Source organism: Amphiprion ocellaris, chromosome 10, assembly GCF_022539595.1.
Source record: "Amphiprion ocellaris isolate individual 3 ecotype Okinawa chromosome 10, ASM2253959v1, whole genome shotgun sequence".
In the NCBI taxonomy this organism is placed as follows: Eukaryota; Metazoa; Chordata; class Actinopteri; family Pomacentridae; genus Amphiprion; species Amphiprion ocellaris.
The window spans coordinates 1,990,425-2,006,651 of record NC_072775.1 but is presented as its reverse complement, the minus strand read 5'-3'; the positions used below and the strand labels follow the sequence as shown (position 1 = coordinate 2,006,651).

The following is a 16,227-nucleotide window of genomic DNA, read 5'->3' as shown; positions in this document are numbered from 1 at the left end:
TGAGTCATTTTCAACAAGTTTTATGTCAGTTTGGATCGTTTCTCGTCATTTTGGATTATTTTTGTGTCTTTGGGATAATTTTTGAGTCATTTTGGACAAATTTCATGTCATTCGGGACTAATTTTCTGTACTTTTCAACAGGTTTTATGTCAGCTTATGTCACCGAAATTTGCTGGATTTTGGTCGATTTTTTTGTGAACGTTCTTCAGAAACATTTTTAACATTTAATTTTTTCCACCAAATAATGGTCAAAAATTTCCCAGAAATGTTGAAAATGTGAACATCAGAAGCTTCATTGTGAAAATATTGTTTTTTCCCCACATTTTCAAACTTTAAAGGATGACACGAGGGTTAAATATGAAATAATAAACAAGCACCGGATGCGGAAACGACGTCACAGCTCCCCGGCGTCTAATGGCTGAACAACAACAAACTGTCGGCTGAAAAACTTTACGAACTTCTTCACACACAAAGGAAAGTTAGAAACAGCTTCGCGTTTTCGTCGCATATCACTTCAGGTGTCTTTGTTTGTTCTTTTTTTAAAATCACAAATGTGGAATTACTAAATGGATCCCAGGTATGACATACCGCGGAGGGCCGCCGGTGGCGGCGGCGGGGGCTCCGCGAACTCGTCCCCCGCTCTGGGCTCTCAGTCCCGCCGCAGGAAGATGCCTCCCAGACCCGCTGATTTTAAACTGCAGATTATCATCATCGGCTCCCGCGGCGTCGGTAAAACCAGCCTCATGGAGAGATTCACCGACGACACTTTCTGCGAAGCCTGCAAGTCGACCGTAGGTGAGGACCGGAGGCGTTTATATTTCTGTCAACTTTTACATTTCACTAGCCTACAGCATGTAGCAGGGCTCCGACTACTCACTGGAGTGGAGCTTCTTTAACTGCCCCAGACTGGACGGAGCAAACCAGACTGTCTTTACTGTGTAATGGGACTGAATAGAGGTTAGACTGGTAGCTTTGAGTGGTGGCTAACTTCAGCTAACTTTAACATTGTTCTAGATAAAAACAGTCTTAGCGAGCTGGTCATGTTGCTAAACTCATTCTAGTCCAGGTTCCACATTCAGCCCAATTTGATCAAAAGTGACCAGTAAAATCACAGCATAATAACCTATAAATAACCACAACTTCACATTTTGTTACGTTTGTTTTTGTGCACAAAAGTACATGTTCACATTTAAGGAATTATCTTTTTACAAAACATCATGAACAACCTAAAATTCGTTAAGAAAAATAAATTAAATTTCGACAACATTGTGCCTCAGTTTATCATTTCCACATTACAACTTCCAGATCAGAGTGTCTACAAAGTAACACAACATTTAGTCACAGCTATCTGGAACTGAACCATATAGTACTTTACTTTTAAAAAGACAAAATATTACAAAAATCAGACACATACCGACAAAGTGAGACACAAAATGACAAAAAAAATGAGACGAATGACAAACAAAACAGAGACAAAAAAGTCATAAAGTGACAAAAAAAATGGATGAATGAGACAAAAAAAACTACAAAAGCTTGAAACAAAATGCTATACAAAGCAATGAATAAAGCAAAACGCAAAGTGACAAAAATGAGACAAAAAAACATAAGCAAGACAAAAAGGAAACACAAAACGACAAAAATGTGAGACAAACAGCAAAAGTCAGACGGAAAAATAGAGACAACAACAAAAAAGACAAAATATTGCAAAAATGAGACACAAAATGACAAAAGCGTGAAACAGAACGACAGAAAAATAGACAAGACAAGCGAGACTAAAAACGATGCACAAAACGACAAATAAAGCAAAACACAAAGCGACAAAAATGAGAAAACAACAAAAGCATGAGACAAACGTCAGAAGTCAAATAAAACAAGACGAGAAAACAACAAAAACAAGACAAAATATTACAGAAATGAGACACAAAACGACAAAAGAACAATGAACAATCTAGTATTTTTATTTTATGATCCAAACAACTTGTCATGGTCTAGAAATGATTTTAAATTTATAATTTTACTAATTTACAATCTGCAGTTAATGTCTGTAATTTTTACACTTTGAGGGCCAGATTGGACCCTCTGGAGGACCGCTTTTGGCCCGCGGACTGCATGTTTGACACCCCTGACTCCCATGTTTCTGGCTCAGAATAATGTCTGGAAGGCTGTTGTGTATTTTACAATCTTTGAAGACGTTGCTGCAGAGATTTGAACTCTTTCTGCCTGAATAGCATGGACCTAGATATGTTAATTTACTGCTGGTGTGCATGTTTGGTTTGTTTAAATCAGGGCATAGTCTAGTCCAATCCAGTTTCATCTTTATTTTTATTATTGTTGTTATTATACCGAGCTCCTTTTAACTGATGCATTTCCACACAAGGCACTTATTTAACTATGATCACAGGCATAGCTACTGATTAAAAACAAGTGTACTTGACAGATTTGTAGATTTGAAATGCGTGAGATGTGTTTGTTTGTGGAATTGGGTAAACAGTCCTGTGACCTGTGCAGTAGCCGGCCATAGCGTCCATCCCAAAATAGTCAAGCAGCTGCTGTGGCAGAGCTCCATTTTGTGCTCAGTCATTCCTATGACAGCTTGCAGGTTTATGTGAGCTGCTGCTTCGCTGATATTGTGTGTATTTTATAAGGTTACCATGACGGGATTAGCTGGATTGTCGCTGAAATCAATGTGAAAGCGCTGTTCTCTGATCTTTGATGTCTTTTTCATAATAGAACATAATGTTTTATCACATCGCTCAGTGTTTGGTAGCAGTTAAACCCAAGAAACTTAGCATGTCTAGCCAGATTATGGAGGTTAAAAATGTAATTTAGCCACATGTAACACTTTAATGAGCATTATTTTGTAAAACCAGCCAGCCAGTTAGTCATAATAATAATAATAATAATAATAATAATAATAATAATAATATCTTTATTTGTATGGCGCCTTTAAGAAGAACATTCACAAAGTGCTTTGACAGGTAGAACATAAAAAAATGACACAAAATGACAAAAATGAAACGCAATATGATAAAAACGAGACACAAAATGACAAAAGCAAGACACAAAATGACAAAAATGAGACAGAATGACAAAAATGAAACACAAAATGACAAAAACGAGACAAAATGACAAAAAGTAGACACAGGTTAACTAAAATTATGTCCTCATGAAGCCAGACAGTCACAGGAAACGCTGTGTTTTCCTGTGTTCACGTGTTTGTTGTGATCTCCCTCATAGGAGTCGACTTCAAAATCAAGACAGTGGAGTTGAGAGGAAAGAAGATCAGACTACAGATTTGGTGAGTGACCGGCCATGAGTCTGGATTTCCTCTGCTCTCCTGTTCCTTCAGTCTGCTCTAACAAAACTACAGTGTGCTTTCTAGGAACATCTCAGCCCTCTCGCACTCATTAATGCATGTTTGACATGAGAATCTCGCTTTTATTGCTTCACAAGACTCACAATTTACACACACGATTAAACATACGTGATTCAAAATAATACTTTTACTGTAGCTAATTCAGATTTTACAGTACAGTTAAATGTTTGAAAGAAAACCCAAAGCAGAGGTGCAAAAACGAGTGCAGTTATCAGCTGTTGTACCAGCAGCTATTTCTGTTTGGTGAGAACCTTTCGACGCTCTCCCATATTTAGCGTCCATTCGATTAAATTTGCTGTTGTAAAATACTGCACTAACTAAGGTCATTTAAAAAGGCATCTCTTGGTTTTTTTATCTGCGTTATTCTCACACACTTGCTGAATTAACCCTTGTGTCGTCCTGCGAGTCAAAATTGAAGCGTTTTAAAGTTTGAAAATGTGTGTGTGTGTGTGTGTGTGTGTGTGTGTGTGTGTGTGTGTGTGTGTGTGTGTGTGTGTGTGTGTGTGTGTGTGTGTGTGTGTGTGTGTGTGTGTGTGTGTGGGGTGGGTGGGGGGGGATTTGCAGTGAAACTTCTGATGTCAACATTTTTGGGAAATCTTTGAACAGTTTTTGGTGGAAAAAAAGAAATGTTAAAAATATTTCTAAAGAACATTCACATAAAAAAATCTTTTTTTATGTGAATGTTCTTAAAGAAAATATTAGAAGTTTTTTTAGGATTTTTTTTTGAAAGATTTTTACTCATTTTTAGAAAATATTTACAAGAATTTTCTTGCCAAATTTAGGTTGTTTTTTGTAAATAAAACTTTTAAGAGAAACTTTTAAGGAATTATTGGAATTTTGTTCCTGAAGGTTTTGCAAATTTTCAGAAATTTGGGGGATTTTTTAGCTGAATTTTTGGATTTTTTCAGACAAGGCAACAATTTTTTTTGTGCTTGTAAACGAAGACAACAGGAAGATTAATTGTCCAAACTAAACACTAACACCCTTCACAGATTCCTTTAAAAGTACTAATGAATGCTAGTAATCACTTTTTTTCTTTTATTTACTTTATTATAATATGCTGTTTAAAGGAAGTGTTTTCAGACGTTTTGAACCTCGTATTATTGCACCAACATTCCATCAGTGGCAAACAGGATGCTATTTTTGCTCCATTATGTCTTTACTGTCCTGTGACTTCAGTAGGCCCTTAATTCCATTAGGTGCCCATTGATTTAAAAACAGATTAACATGCCACAAATTACAGTTAGGAAAGCTTCTGTACTGACTGAATGTGTGTGACGACGCTGGGCTAAAATGTGGGAACTCCATGGCGTGTTTCACTAACACATCTGTCCTGCTCACTAACACCCCACCCACCCCTCCATCCACACCCCACATCCTCCCTTCCACCCCGTCCCGTCTTCACCAAACCCCTCGGCCTGTCGGATCAGGATCTGTGTGTTGTCTTCTCATGTTGAACGGCTCACATCGAGCTCCATCAGCGCTGCCACGCCTCACCTAACCTGTGCTGCTGCTTCTGTCCACACTTTAAGCCTGACTGTGACTCACAGGGAGAAGGATGAAGGTACAGTAACAGACCGCCCGTCACTCAGATGATCAGCTGAGTCACATCGTAGCTTAAAGTGAATCAAAACCTGCATTCATGCTAAAATATTATGTTAATTTCCAAAATGAAACGCATTCATTCTGCAGACATGAATCTCAATCAGCTGATCCTGCTGTGGAAAACAGTTTTAGTTTCATCCCGGCATCTTTTAGAGCTGCGCCTCGTCTCGTTTCAGGATGTAAAAGTTTCATTTTGGAACTAAATTCTTCCATTGCGTGTTTTTTTTTTAGCTTTAATACCAGATGATGATGACAGTGTGAATACCAGATTTAGCACACAAAGAGTGATTCAGTGTTTTAAAATGACTCGTGTGTGTTAGAATCATCAGTATTAATCTGTGATCAGACAATAGATTGACATCAATTTGATTCTTCTTTCCCGTCTTGTATTTGACCTGTTAAGGCCTCTACACACTGTGCGACCAACGATAACAACAGTGAGAGAATGGTGGTGATATCTTTGGTCTGGGCTATAAATTGGTGGTCCTACGTCGCACCGTGAGACAGGTTCAAGGACGGTTGTTGTCATGGCGACCAAAGACAAGCTGCCATAAAATCCTGACTGTCAGAAATCTGGGGTGATCATCTCACAGTGTGATGCTGCTGGACCTACAACAACTAAGTAACCAATAGAAATGCAGGATGAAATGACGTACTGATCAATAAACCCAGAGATGATTTACAGCAACAAGGATGTGGGATTTAAAGAAGTGTGTTTTGTTGGAAAATGACTGTGATTGTAGGGCTCTGTTTATTTTTCATAGATGGACGGCGCATGCTTATGACGTTTCATTCTGCACATTGACTCACGTACATCGTAGGCTGAGATTCAGCTGCGTTTTCATCGTCTAATCTGCACAGAGCAAACTTCACGTCATGCCCAAAGATCATTAGATTCATGTCGTACAGTGTAGCAAGCTGGGAACTTATAAGATTGTTAAAATCACACAGTGTGGAGAGGCACTTAGTTGTATTCATCTTTCACGAATGAGAAATAACCTGTGAAGTTGTGGTGACTCTGCACTCACGTGACTGATTTTTTAAAAATATATCTGATGCATTTCTTCCAGGGACACTGCTGGCCAGGAGAGATTCAACAGCATCACATCGGCCTACTACAGAGGAGCTAAGGGAATAGTGCTGGTGTATGATATCACAAAACAGGAGACTTTTGATGACCTGCCCAAATGGATGAAGATGATAGACAAGGTAAGCGACAGTTCAGCACAGCAGGAAGTATCTTCTACCCTTTTCTTCCTTATAATGGAAAACATTTATTGTTTACTTGCAGAGTACTAATCCCACAGTTCTGCCTTTGCCTTTCAGCTTATCACTGATTGCAGGTACATGAGCCACTGTTGTTTTGTTTTAAATATTTTGCTCTCTTTTGGCAGTACTTGTAGTCCCAAGTGTCTAGAATTTTATTCAGTCTCTCTCTCTCTCTCCATTTTTATGTTCACATTAATATTCAGTAATTACGAGAAGTTCCACCTTAGTGTCTTAGTCTTAGAAAGTAAACGCAGTTCAAAAGCTCTTTCAAGTTACCAGAAATTAAATTGTACTGATGCCAAATAACACTCTATAAATTGTTGAAAACTCACAAGAAGGAATAAACACAACACTAAAACCACATGGAATATATTCTTTTTCAATGCTTTCAAAACTGTATAAAAAAACAAAAAAAAATCCTCTCTTTCATGTCAGGCTTGGAAAACAAACAGCAAAGCAGTGCAGCTGACGTGGTATAGCGCCCCCTATGGGCCGCCAGAACACTGAGGCTGGACATGAGACCTCTAGGGGTCCCGGTGTGGACTGGATCCTTTTGTCCTCTGTGGATTGGTTTTGTTTTGACAAATCCCGCAGAGTTTTCTGAGGTCAATGAAAGCATAATTTGTAAAAACCTGGGCATGATTTTTGACTCTGAGCTGAATTTTATCCCACATATCAAAAACATAGCAAAAATAGGTTTTTATCATCTTGAGGACGTAGCCAGAGTCCGCCTGTTTCTCTGCTAATGCGTGCTTTTTTCTCCTGCTCTCTGGTCTTCAGAAAAAGAATATTTTAAATCTCCAACGACTGCAAAACTCAGCCGCAGCCATTAAAGCTGCTGCATTTTCTCCCCGTCTGCTTCAGGATCGATTTTAAGGTTCTTTTACTACTTTTTAAATGTCTTCACGGCCTTGCGCCCTCTTATTTATCTGATCTGCTTTTACCTTATCGACCCTCCTGGATCCTGAGGTCCTCCGGCCTTTAATCCAGACCACAGCCAGAACCCACGGTGAGGCAGCATTTAGCCAGAGAGACTGTCAGTATTTTTAAAAGAAGGTTAAAGACGCACCTTTTTAATCAGGCTTTTAACTGACCTTTTAAATTCTTCTCATCAGGTTTTATGTTTTTATGTCTATGTTTTTTAGATGATGTTAAGTTTAGGTCATTTAATCTACTTAATTTATTATAGATACTACATTTAATCTGCTTTAATTTACATTTAATTTACTTTATTTATTATAGGTATTAAATTTAATCTACTTTATGTAATATAGGTTTTACATTTAATCTACTTTATTTATTAAAGGTTTTACTGGTTGGTTTTACTAGTATAGGTTTCACTAATCTGCTTTATTTTATTTATAACATTTATTTATTTTAGGTATTACATTTCTGTATCGTTTTTCACTGTTCTGAAGCGCTTCATGTTGCATTTTACTTGTATGATAAGTGCTATACAGGAGGTCCTCGGTTTACGACGTCCTCGACCTTACAGTGTTTCATCGTTACATGGAACTAGTTGACGAGCGGAGCGGATGAATACCTCGTCACACAGCGCTATCAGACAGCTTTGTTTCCATTCTCTGGTTGTACACCACCTTGGATTGTGCTACATTCACTAACTTGTTGTCCTTCATTATGGCTCCCAGCGTAAGTCAGACTCTTCTGATGCTTGGAAGAAAAGGAAAGCCGTCTCCGTCCAACTAGTTAAACTCCTGCTTGCAAAATGAATCCCGAGTCATAGCAAACTTGACTTCCTTACTGTGGTTTTTGATGCACATTAGAGTGAAAACTGCAACAAAAACAGAATAAAACAACATAAATACGTGTAAATAAATCCTTTAAACTGGCCCAGTCAGTCCAAAAATGAAGCTAATTACCGACGACATTACCTCTGCGGCATTACAAAGTAGAGAGTCCAGCATCCAGAAAAGCTAAACATCAAAACAGCGGACAGGAAGTGACAACAACTTCAAAATAAAGGCTTTTTCAAAGTAAAAGTACATTGATAATTCTGTCTTAAGGGCAACACACCATGGAAGTGAAGTTAGATTTAATAAAGCACTGGAAACACTGACGAACATCGGCATTATTAGATCAAGTTGTAAAAACAGGTCAGCATATTCTGTTATTTTCTGGTAAAATGATTCATACATGCATGAAAGTCGTTGGAATTCATGACTTTATGAAGAACTGATCAGTATCGTGATGCATGGAACAACTTTGTTTACATTTTTACCGAAGTTCCCACTTACACCGAAAACCGACTTACATCAATCTGTAGGAGCTCTGATGTAAGTGGAGGACCTCCTGTATGAATAAAGATTGATTGATTGAATGCCAAGGGCTCTTTTACATGTTCCTGAGCAGTTTTCTGGGGGAGTCACAGAGAGCTGTTGTCATGTGGAAGGGAGTGCTTGGTCCACACTAATGTTTAGGTCGGGTGGATACTTGAGAGAATAACATCCACATGAATGTCAGGACCCAAAGTTTCCCAGAACACCCCATGATCACCTGTCAGTGGTTTTAATGTTGTGGTTTATCGTTGTATGGAGCCTTTTTCCAGTAAAGTTCCTCTTTAGTTATCGTCCTACTGGCAGAGCCAGATTTGAACGTGACAGTACGCTGAGCAGATTTAATTGCAGTAACCCGGTTTGACGAGGCCGGTGGTTTCCTGACGCTCTGCTCTCTGTTTTCATGTCAGTACGCCTCAGAGGAAGCCGAGCTGCTGCTGGTCGGGAACAAGCTGGACTGTGAGACTGATCGCATCATCACCAGACAACAAGGAGAGAGGGTGGGTTCAACCTCAGGTTACCTTCTACCACATCGTAGTTTCTGTAAACTCTCAGACAGAGGTGTCACACTCATTTTAGTCCAGGTTCCACATTCAGCCCAGTTTAATCTGCAGTGATCCAGACCAGTAAAATCACAGCATAATAACCTAGAAATAACCACAACTCCTAATGGTTCCTTTGTTTTAATACAAAAATGTTCACATTTAAGGAATTATCTTTTTACAAAACATCACGAACAACCTGAGATTTAGCAACAAAAATAAGTGAAATTTCATCAACATTCAGCCTCAGTTCATCATTTCCACATTACAACTTCCAGATCACAGTGTCGACAAAGGAACACAACATTTAGTCATTTGGAACTGAACTAGAGAGGATTTTACTTTGTAATCAAAACAACAAAGGTCAGACAAAAAAAAGCAACAAAAACAAGACAAAATATTACAAAAATGAGAAAAAAAGACAAAAAAATGAGACAAGAAACAAAACAAAGAATGGGACAAAAAAATTGACCAAAAATGACAAAAATTAGGCATAAACATAAAAAAAGCCATAAACAAAAAAATAGACTAACAACACAAGCAAGACAAAAAGGAAACACAAAACGACAAAAACGAGAAACAAAAGGACAAAAACATGAGACAAACGGTAAAAGTCAGACAAAGAAACAACAAAAACAAGACAAAATATTAGAAAAATTAGACAAAAAAATGACAAAAGCCAGAAACAAAAATTACACTAACAACATAAGTGAGACAAAAAAACACAAAACGAGAAAAACGATACACAAAACAATGAATAAAGCAAAACACAAATGACATAAGACAAAAAACAGAAGCGAGACAAAAGGAAACACAAAACGACAAAAACTGACAAAAGACCAAAGTCAGATAAAAAGACAAAATATTACAAAAATGAGACACAAAAGAACAAAGAACAATCTAGTATTTTACTTTCTGATCAAAACAACTTGTCATGGTCTAGAAATGATTTTAAATTTATAGTTTTACTAATTTACAATCTGCAGTTAATGTCTTCTCTGTAATTTTTACACTTTGAGGGCCGGATTGGACCCTCTGGAGGACCGCTTTTGGCCCACGGGCCTCATGTTGGACACCCCTGGTCTAAGAGGTCAAACTATCTAACAGTAAAGTTTAACCATAAATAAGTATAGAAGGGAAATTTAAAATGCAGATAATGAAGAATGTAGTGCAGGTAGATAAACAATAAGAAAAACTACATTTTCTGTGATGTCAAACAATAACTTACTGTTTGCTTCAAAGACACACTGTTTATGCTAATGACGTGTACAAAGCAAAATAATCAAAACTGCGATCATTTCTAGAGTGGAAACTTCTCCTTAATGTTTGAGGTTGTGATGTGTTTTGTCTAGTTTAACTTCAGCTTCTCTGCTGATGCTGAGCTCGTTTTATCGGTTTTGTTTTCCAGTTTTCCTCTCGAATAAGCGGCATGCGCTTCTGCGAAGCTAGTGCCAAGGATAACTTTAACGTGGATGAGATCTTCCTGAAGCTCGTGGATGACATCCTCAGCAAGGTCGGTGTGTTGAAATCTGAAGAGGAAATTATTGAACCAATGCGTTATTTAGTGTTTTATGCAGCTGCAACTGGTGCAACAACCTGCTCTGTCCATTCATTAATTGAATTACATTTACATACGTGGACAAAATAGTTGGTACCCCTCGGTTAATGAAAGAAAAACCCACAATGGTCACAGAAATAATTGGAATCTGACAAAAGTAACAATAAATAAAAATTCTATGAAAATTAACCAATGAAAATCAGACATTGCTTTTGAGCCGTGGTTCAACAGAATTATTTAAAAAAATAAACTCAGGAAACAGGCCTGGACAAAAATGATGGTACCCCTAGAAAAGACTGAAAATAATGTGACCATAGGGACATGTTCAATCAAGGTGTGTCCTCTAATTAGCATCACAGGTGTCTACAAACTTGTAATCAGTCAGTCGGCCTATTTATAGGGTTACAGTAGTCACTGTGCTGGTGTTTGATCTGAAATGTTCCATCTTTAAAATGTAGGAGCTTCGGGAGAAACCATCTGGACTTCTCTGGAAGACATTTCTAGAAACGTCTTCCAGAGAAGTCCAGTGAGCACAGTGACCCCGGTCAGACGTTACGAACCACACCGAATATTCAGATATTCGTCATTAATTAGGGCCGAATATCTGGAGCCTAGAAGCTGCTATTCGGGCCGGCCCTACTGTTTATGAGGGTAGCAACATTTAATCGACTAATTCTGCACATTTTCTGTGGTCACTGGCATGAAATTTCTAGATCATTAAATGTGGATATTTATAAAGATATCTGTCAATTTTTAACTTGATAAATCAACTACATTTTTTAAGAAGGGCTCAATTTCTGCATGCTTTTTTGCATCGTTAAATTGTGTTTAAATGGCAATATTTCAGAATCAATTAAAGATAAAAGCCTTAAATTTTCAGTTATTTCTCATCATGCCAGAGAACCATTTTATGCATATTTCATGATTCAACTACAGTTATCAGGGATTATTTCACCTACTTCCAATATTTCAGATTCTGAATCAATGACATGATGAGAAATAAAAGTGAAAACTTTTGTCTCTAATAGTTCCTGAGACATTGTCATCCAAACAGAACCTATAATTTTGATGCATTAAAAACATGCTGTACTCTAGAAGTGCACAGATACCATTTTAAATATCCACAGATTATGCTCAAAAAGTCTCAACCAAATCAGAGATGATTGAGCAAAAGATCCAAGATGATTTGAGATGGAGGAACATTTGATTCCTTCCAGGTTCCTTCCTCTGTTCTTCCTCTTTCCTTTTAAGAATTTCTATTTTTATAGTTTCCTCCAGTGCACTTCCCCGCTGCAATCACAGGAAAATAATCCACGAGCTGTGATACTGTCGCTCCTTATTGTCTCTCTTCTGTCTTCATGTTGACTTTTTCCCACCAGATGCCTCTGGAAGTTCCCAACAAGGAGCTCTCCAACAGCGTCCTGTCGCTGCAGCCCGAGCCGGAGGTGCCGCCGGAGTTGCCCCCGCCCCGCATGCGCTGCTGCTGAGATCGGTCCCCCATCCTACACAACACAACACACGCAGAACACCAACGTGGCCACCAGGGGGCAGCACAAAGCAGCAGATTGAGATTATGGAAAGCTGCTGCATGGACTCTGAAACAAACAGTATTATCTCCCCCCCCAAACACTAACACTTACCCCACTGAATCACCCCCTTCCTTCGTGTCTACACTCGACCCAGACTACCTCATAGCTCTGACGGTTAGGCTAGCCAGGTGCCTTCCAGGTAGAGAGCCCTCTGGTAGCAGCTGCACATTTTCTAAAGAGGGAGCAGTTCTCTTCCTGTTTTCACACTAAGTCTGACACCTACTGTTGTCTCGCCATTAAAAGGGGTAAAAACATCCAGCTTGGTTCAGATTCTGGGTCTCATAGGTACAGTAGTTTCATGTACTTATTAGCAGCTGTTGTTGACTTGAGGTAAAAGAAAAGCACACGGTGTAAATATAACGACTGGACACGGTGGCTGTGAGGTGGGGATCATATCGGTTTCTGTTGCTTTTTAGTTTTTGACTTAAGTATTAAACGTGGCTGCGATTCAAAACATGTATAAATAGTTTTTGCACTACAGTCCATCTTCCCGGAGTTAAGCTGGAAAGCACACGACTTGTAGTTTAGCACTAATAAAGATCAACGTCTGACGAAGACGCAAGGACAGATGGATAATGTAGTCTTTTATTTTGAGGGATTGGTGTTCGTACAGGGGCGTTCTCCATGTGTGTGACCGGCTTTTTGAACACACATACGTGGTTTGAGCCTTTGTTTTTGTTACTAATATTTCATTTTCTTCCTCTGAGTTCAGATGGAGGTTAACCCTCCTGTTGTCCTCATTTACGGGCACCAAAAAATATTGTTTCCTTGTCTGAAAAAAATTCCCCAAATTTCTGAAAATTTGCAAAACCTTCAGGAAGAAAACTCCAATAATTCCTTAAAAGTTTCCCTTAAAAGTATGATTTTAAAAAAATTCCCCCAATTTGGCAAGAAAATTCTTGTAAATATTTTCCGAAAATGAGTAAAAATCTTCCAAAAAAATCCTAAAAATATCTAAAGTGATTCCATATATATCAGTAAAACTTCTAATATTTTCTTTAAGAACATTCACAAAAAATCAACCAAAATCAAGCGAAATTCACTGGATTTTGGTTGATTTTTATGTGAATGTTCTTCAGAAACATTTTTAACATTTCTTTTTTCCACCAAAAAAAATGTTCAAAGTTTTCCCAAAAATGTTGAAAATGTGGACATCAGAAGTTTCACTGTGAAATTTCTTTATTTTTTCCCCACATTTTCAAACTTTAAAACGGGTCAATTTGACCTGCAGGACGACATTTTTAGGATTTTTTTTGGAAGATTTTTTTAAACTCGTTTTGAAAATATTTACAAGAATTTTCTTGCCAAATTTGGGGGATAAAAAAAAAACTTTTAAGGGAAACTTTTAAAGAATTATTGGAATTGTCTTCCTGAAGGTTTTGCAAATTTTCAGAAATTTGGGGAATTTTTTTGCTGAATTTTGGGATTTTTTTCAGACAAGGAAACAATATTTTTTGGTGCCCATAAATGAGGACAACAGGAGGGTTTATTTTGCAGTTTTGTTCTGGACCAGAATGTGGATATCCCTCATTACTTGCACATTTTCAGAAATACGACACTATGCATGTAATGTACGCCCAACTATACCGTTATTTCTTCCGTCTCGACATGAATGCAATATTAGCGACGTAGCACTGTGAGCGTTTCTGGTTAGTTCTTGAAGCTCGAGTCAACTCAAAGGACCTGATCTGAAATGACTCAAACTTGCTTTCTCTCGGTTCTTTTTTTTTTTTTTTTTAAGTTTAATGTTAAGCTTTGGTGGGCTTAAGATGGCACATTATGTATCCTAACTAATGAACAGTTTCATATCAAAACTAAAGACGGTGAAATGGAGCTCGAGCACATTTTGCAATAAGTTTATCAGCCAGCAGAGTGACCTTTGAGTACACAATTATCTGACTTTTCTCGCTTGTTTTTGGGATGAAACCTTCCATTTGTTTCCCTTCTCCTCCTCTCTTTTACTTTGAGCACTAACCCTGTGGTCTTTGTTCTAATAGCCTTATACTACTCAGTGTTTAAAAATCAAATCTACATTTTTAGAAAACGCTATTATTTCCAACATGTATCCTTAAAGATGGAAGACTGTACTTTGTATTAAACCTGTTATCTTTGAGAAGGTTTGGCATGTTTAAAAGCAGATTTGTGGTATTTATAACTTGTGGCATTCTTGAACTAATGAAATGCAATTAAAGATGTCTATATTTATTACCAGATGTGGGTTTTTATTTGTTTTACTGTGTGACTTGAATGTCCCTAACTGTGATGTTTTATTTGTGGAACAGATCATAATTTAGAAAGCAGTTGATTTGAGGAGGTGTCTCAACAAAAACACCGATCATTTGCTTCCAGGTTCTCAGATGTAAAGATGTTGCAGCTTTTCCCACATTTATTAATGTTGTAAATTATATCTCTTTGTGTTTTTGACCGCTGGTTGGACAAAAACATTGGCAGTTGTCCGACATGCACAGAAGGGTCAACATAATGCAGTAAAAATATGCTCGGTCGTTTTGAAATGGTGTCATTTAGGTCCTTGTATATTTTGGCAATTGGATTTTCCGTTCTGAAACGGGTATTGAAAAACAAAAAATGAGTGGTTATTTGATTTTCGTTTTAAAATACAAAAAGTAAAATTGAAATACAAGGCGTTTTTCTTTTTCATGATCAAAAAGGGATATATGAAATTTTGAAAATGCTTTGATTTTCATTTTATATTTAGAATAAGAAAAAAGTAAAATCAGTAAGAGACAGAAACGAAAGAAGGTACGTTTTTTCATTTTCTGAGACCGGAAGTGGTCATCAGTAAGTGTGGAGCCAAACGACAAGAAGATTCTCAGAGGGCGGAGCCAGAGAGCAGTGATTGGTCAGACTGACTGAGATCCAGAGAGCAGTGATTGGTCAGACCATAGATAATATAGAAGACAGCGCGCTAGCATATCTAGTCTGCTATATATCTATGGTCGGAATGTCTGGTAACATCTCTGGCTGCTGTTGACCTTGTTTTTGGAGTAAAACACTTCAGGTCTACATTTCAGGTGGAATATTCCTCCATACTAACTTTTTTGGTCTACATTGAAGGATTTTTTTCTAAACCACCCTTTTTGGTCTATATTTGAGGTTTTAGGTGGAATATTCCTTTTAACCAGCCCCTCAGGTCTTTGAGGATTTTGGATGGAATACTCAGTTAAAGCAACATTTTAGGTGCATGTCCAAGGATTTTTGGTGGAATGTTCCTTTAAGGTGGATGTGTGAGGACCTTGTAGGTGGAATACTTCCTGAAACCAACCTTTTAGGTCAACATTCAAAGATTTAAGGTGGAATATTCCTTTAAACCAACCTAAATTTCATGTTTTGATCATTATCAAGTGAGAAACCTCAATCCAGACTCCTCTTGAGATTTATGCTGCTGTTATTTGTTTAGTCCAGACTAAATGACAGAAATCCACAACTGTAATTTTATTTCAGGACTCAGTTATTAAATGTCAAAACAATCCATGTGACTCTAAAAACTCAACAGCTTTACAAACTCTAAGATTAAACTCTCCACAAGGATCCAAAATAAGTTGGACTTCTACATGAGAGCTTTAATTATTCTTCATCTACTTCCTGAAAAGTTTGGTCAATAAAGACAAAAACTAATATTTTCAGCTGAACTAAAGACAGACTTTGTGATTTTTCTGCTCACATGTTGTGTTGTTGTAAACTTCCTCTTTCAAATAAATATCCTCCTAACCCCCTGGAAACCAGCGTTTGTCCTGTTTTTGTGTTGCTCCTCTGCGACCCTAGACAGCCGGGTCCTAATGTTTTTTGAGCAACACACCATACTATGACGTTTTTACAATGATGGTTCTACTATGGAACCAGTTTGACATGTTCAGGTGTTCTTTGTGTGAAAACTCAGAGATTTCAGGGATCAGAAGGTGGTTTTCAACTTTCTTTGTTAACTTTCTGCTTCAACTTTAAACTAAATTTCCTTCACTAAGCCAGCCCTCTGGAC

The 16,227-nt window shown here is 37.8% G+C and overlaps 1 protein-coding gene across 1 annotated transcript; it reads left to right on the top strand.

The window, feature by feature from the left end:
- Positions 1–387: 387 nt before the first annotated feature.
- On the top strand, positions 388–14,444 carry rab12 (RAB12, member RAS oncogene family). Its single transcript, XM_023273766.3, has 6 exons — positions 388–795; positions 3,238–3,298; positions 6,052–6,190; positions 8,955–9,044; positions 10,495–10,599; positions 12,024–14,444. The coding sequence occupies exons 1-6, from the start codon at positions 567–569 to the stop codon at positions 12,129–12,131; spliced, it is 732 nt and encodes a 243-aa protein (XP_023129534.1). The 5' UTR covers positions 388–566; the 3' UTR covers positions 12,132–14,444.
- Positions 14,445–16,227: the final 1,783 nt, after the last annotated feature.

Coding starts and splice junctions, on each gene's coding strand:
- rab12 (XM_023273766.3), top strand. CDS start 567: ATGGATCCCAGGTATGACATACCGCGGAGGGCCGCCGGTGGCGGCGGC. Junction 3,299..6,051: donor AAGATCAGACTACAGATTTG/GTGAGTGACCGG, acceptor CATTTCTTCCAG/GGACACTGCTGGCCAGGAGA. Junction 9,045..10,494: donor CCAGACAACAAGGAGAGAGG/GTGGGTTCAACC, acceptor TTTGTTTTCCAG/TTTTCCTCTCGAATAAGCGG.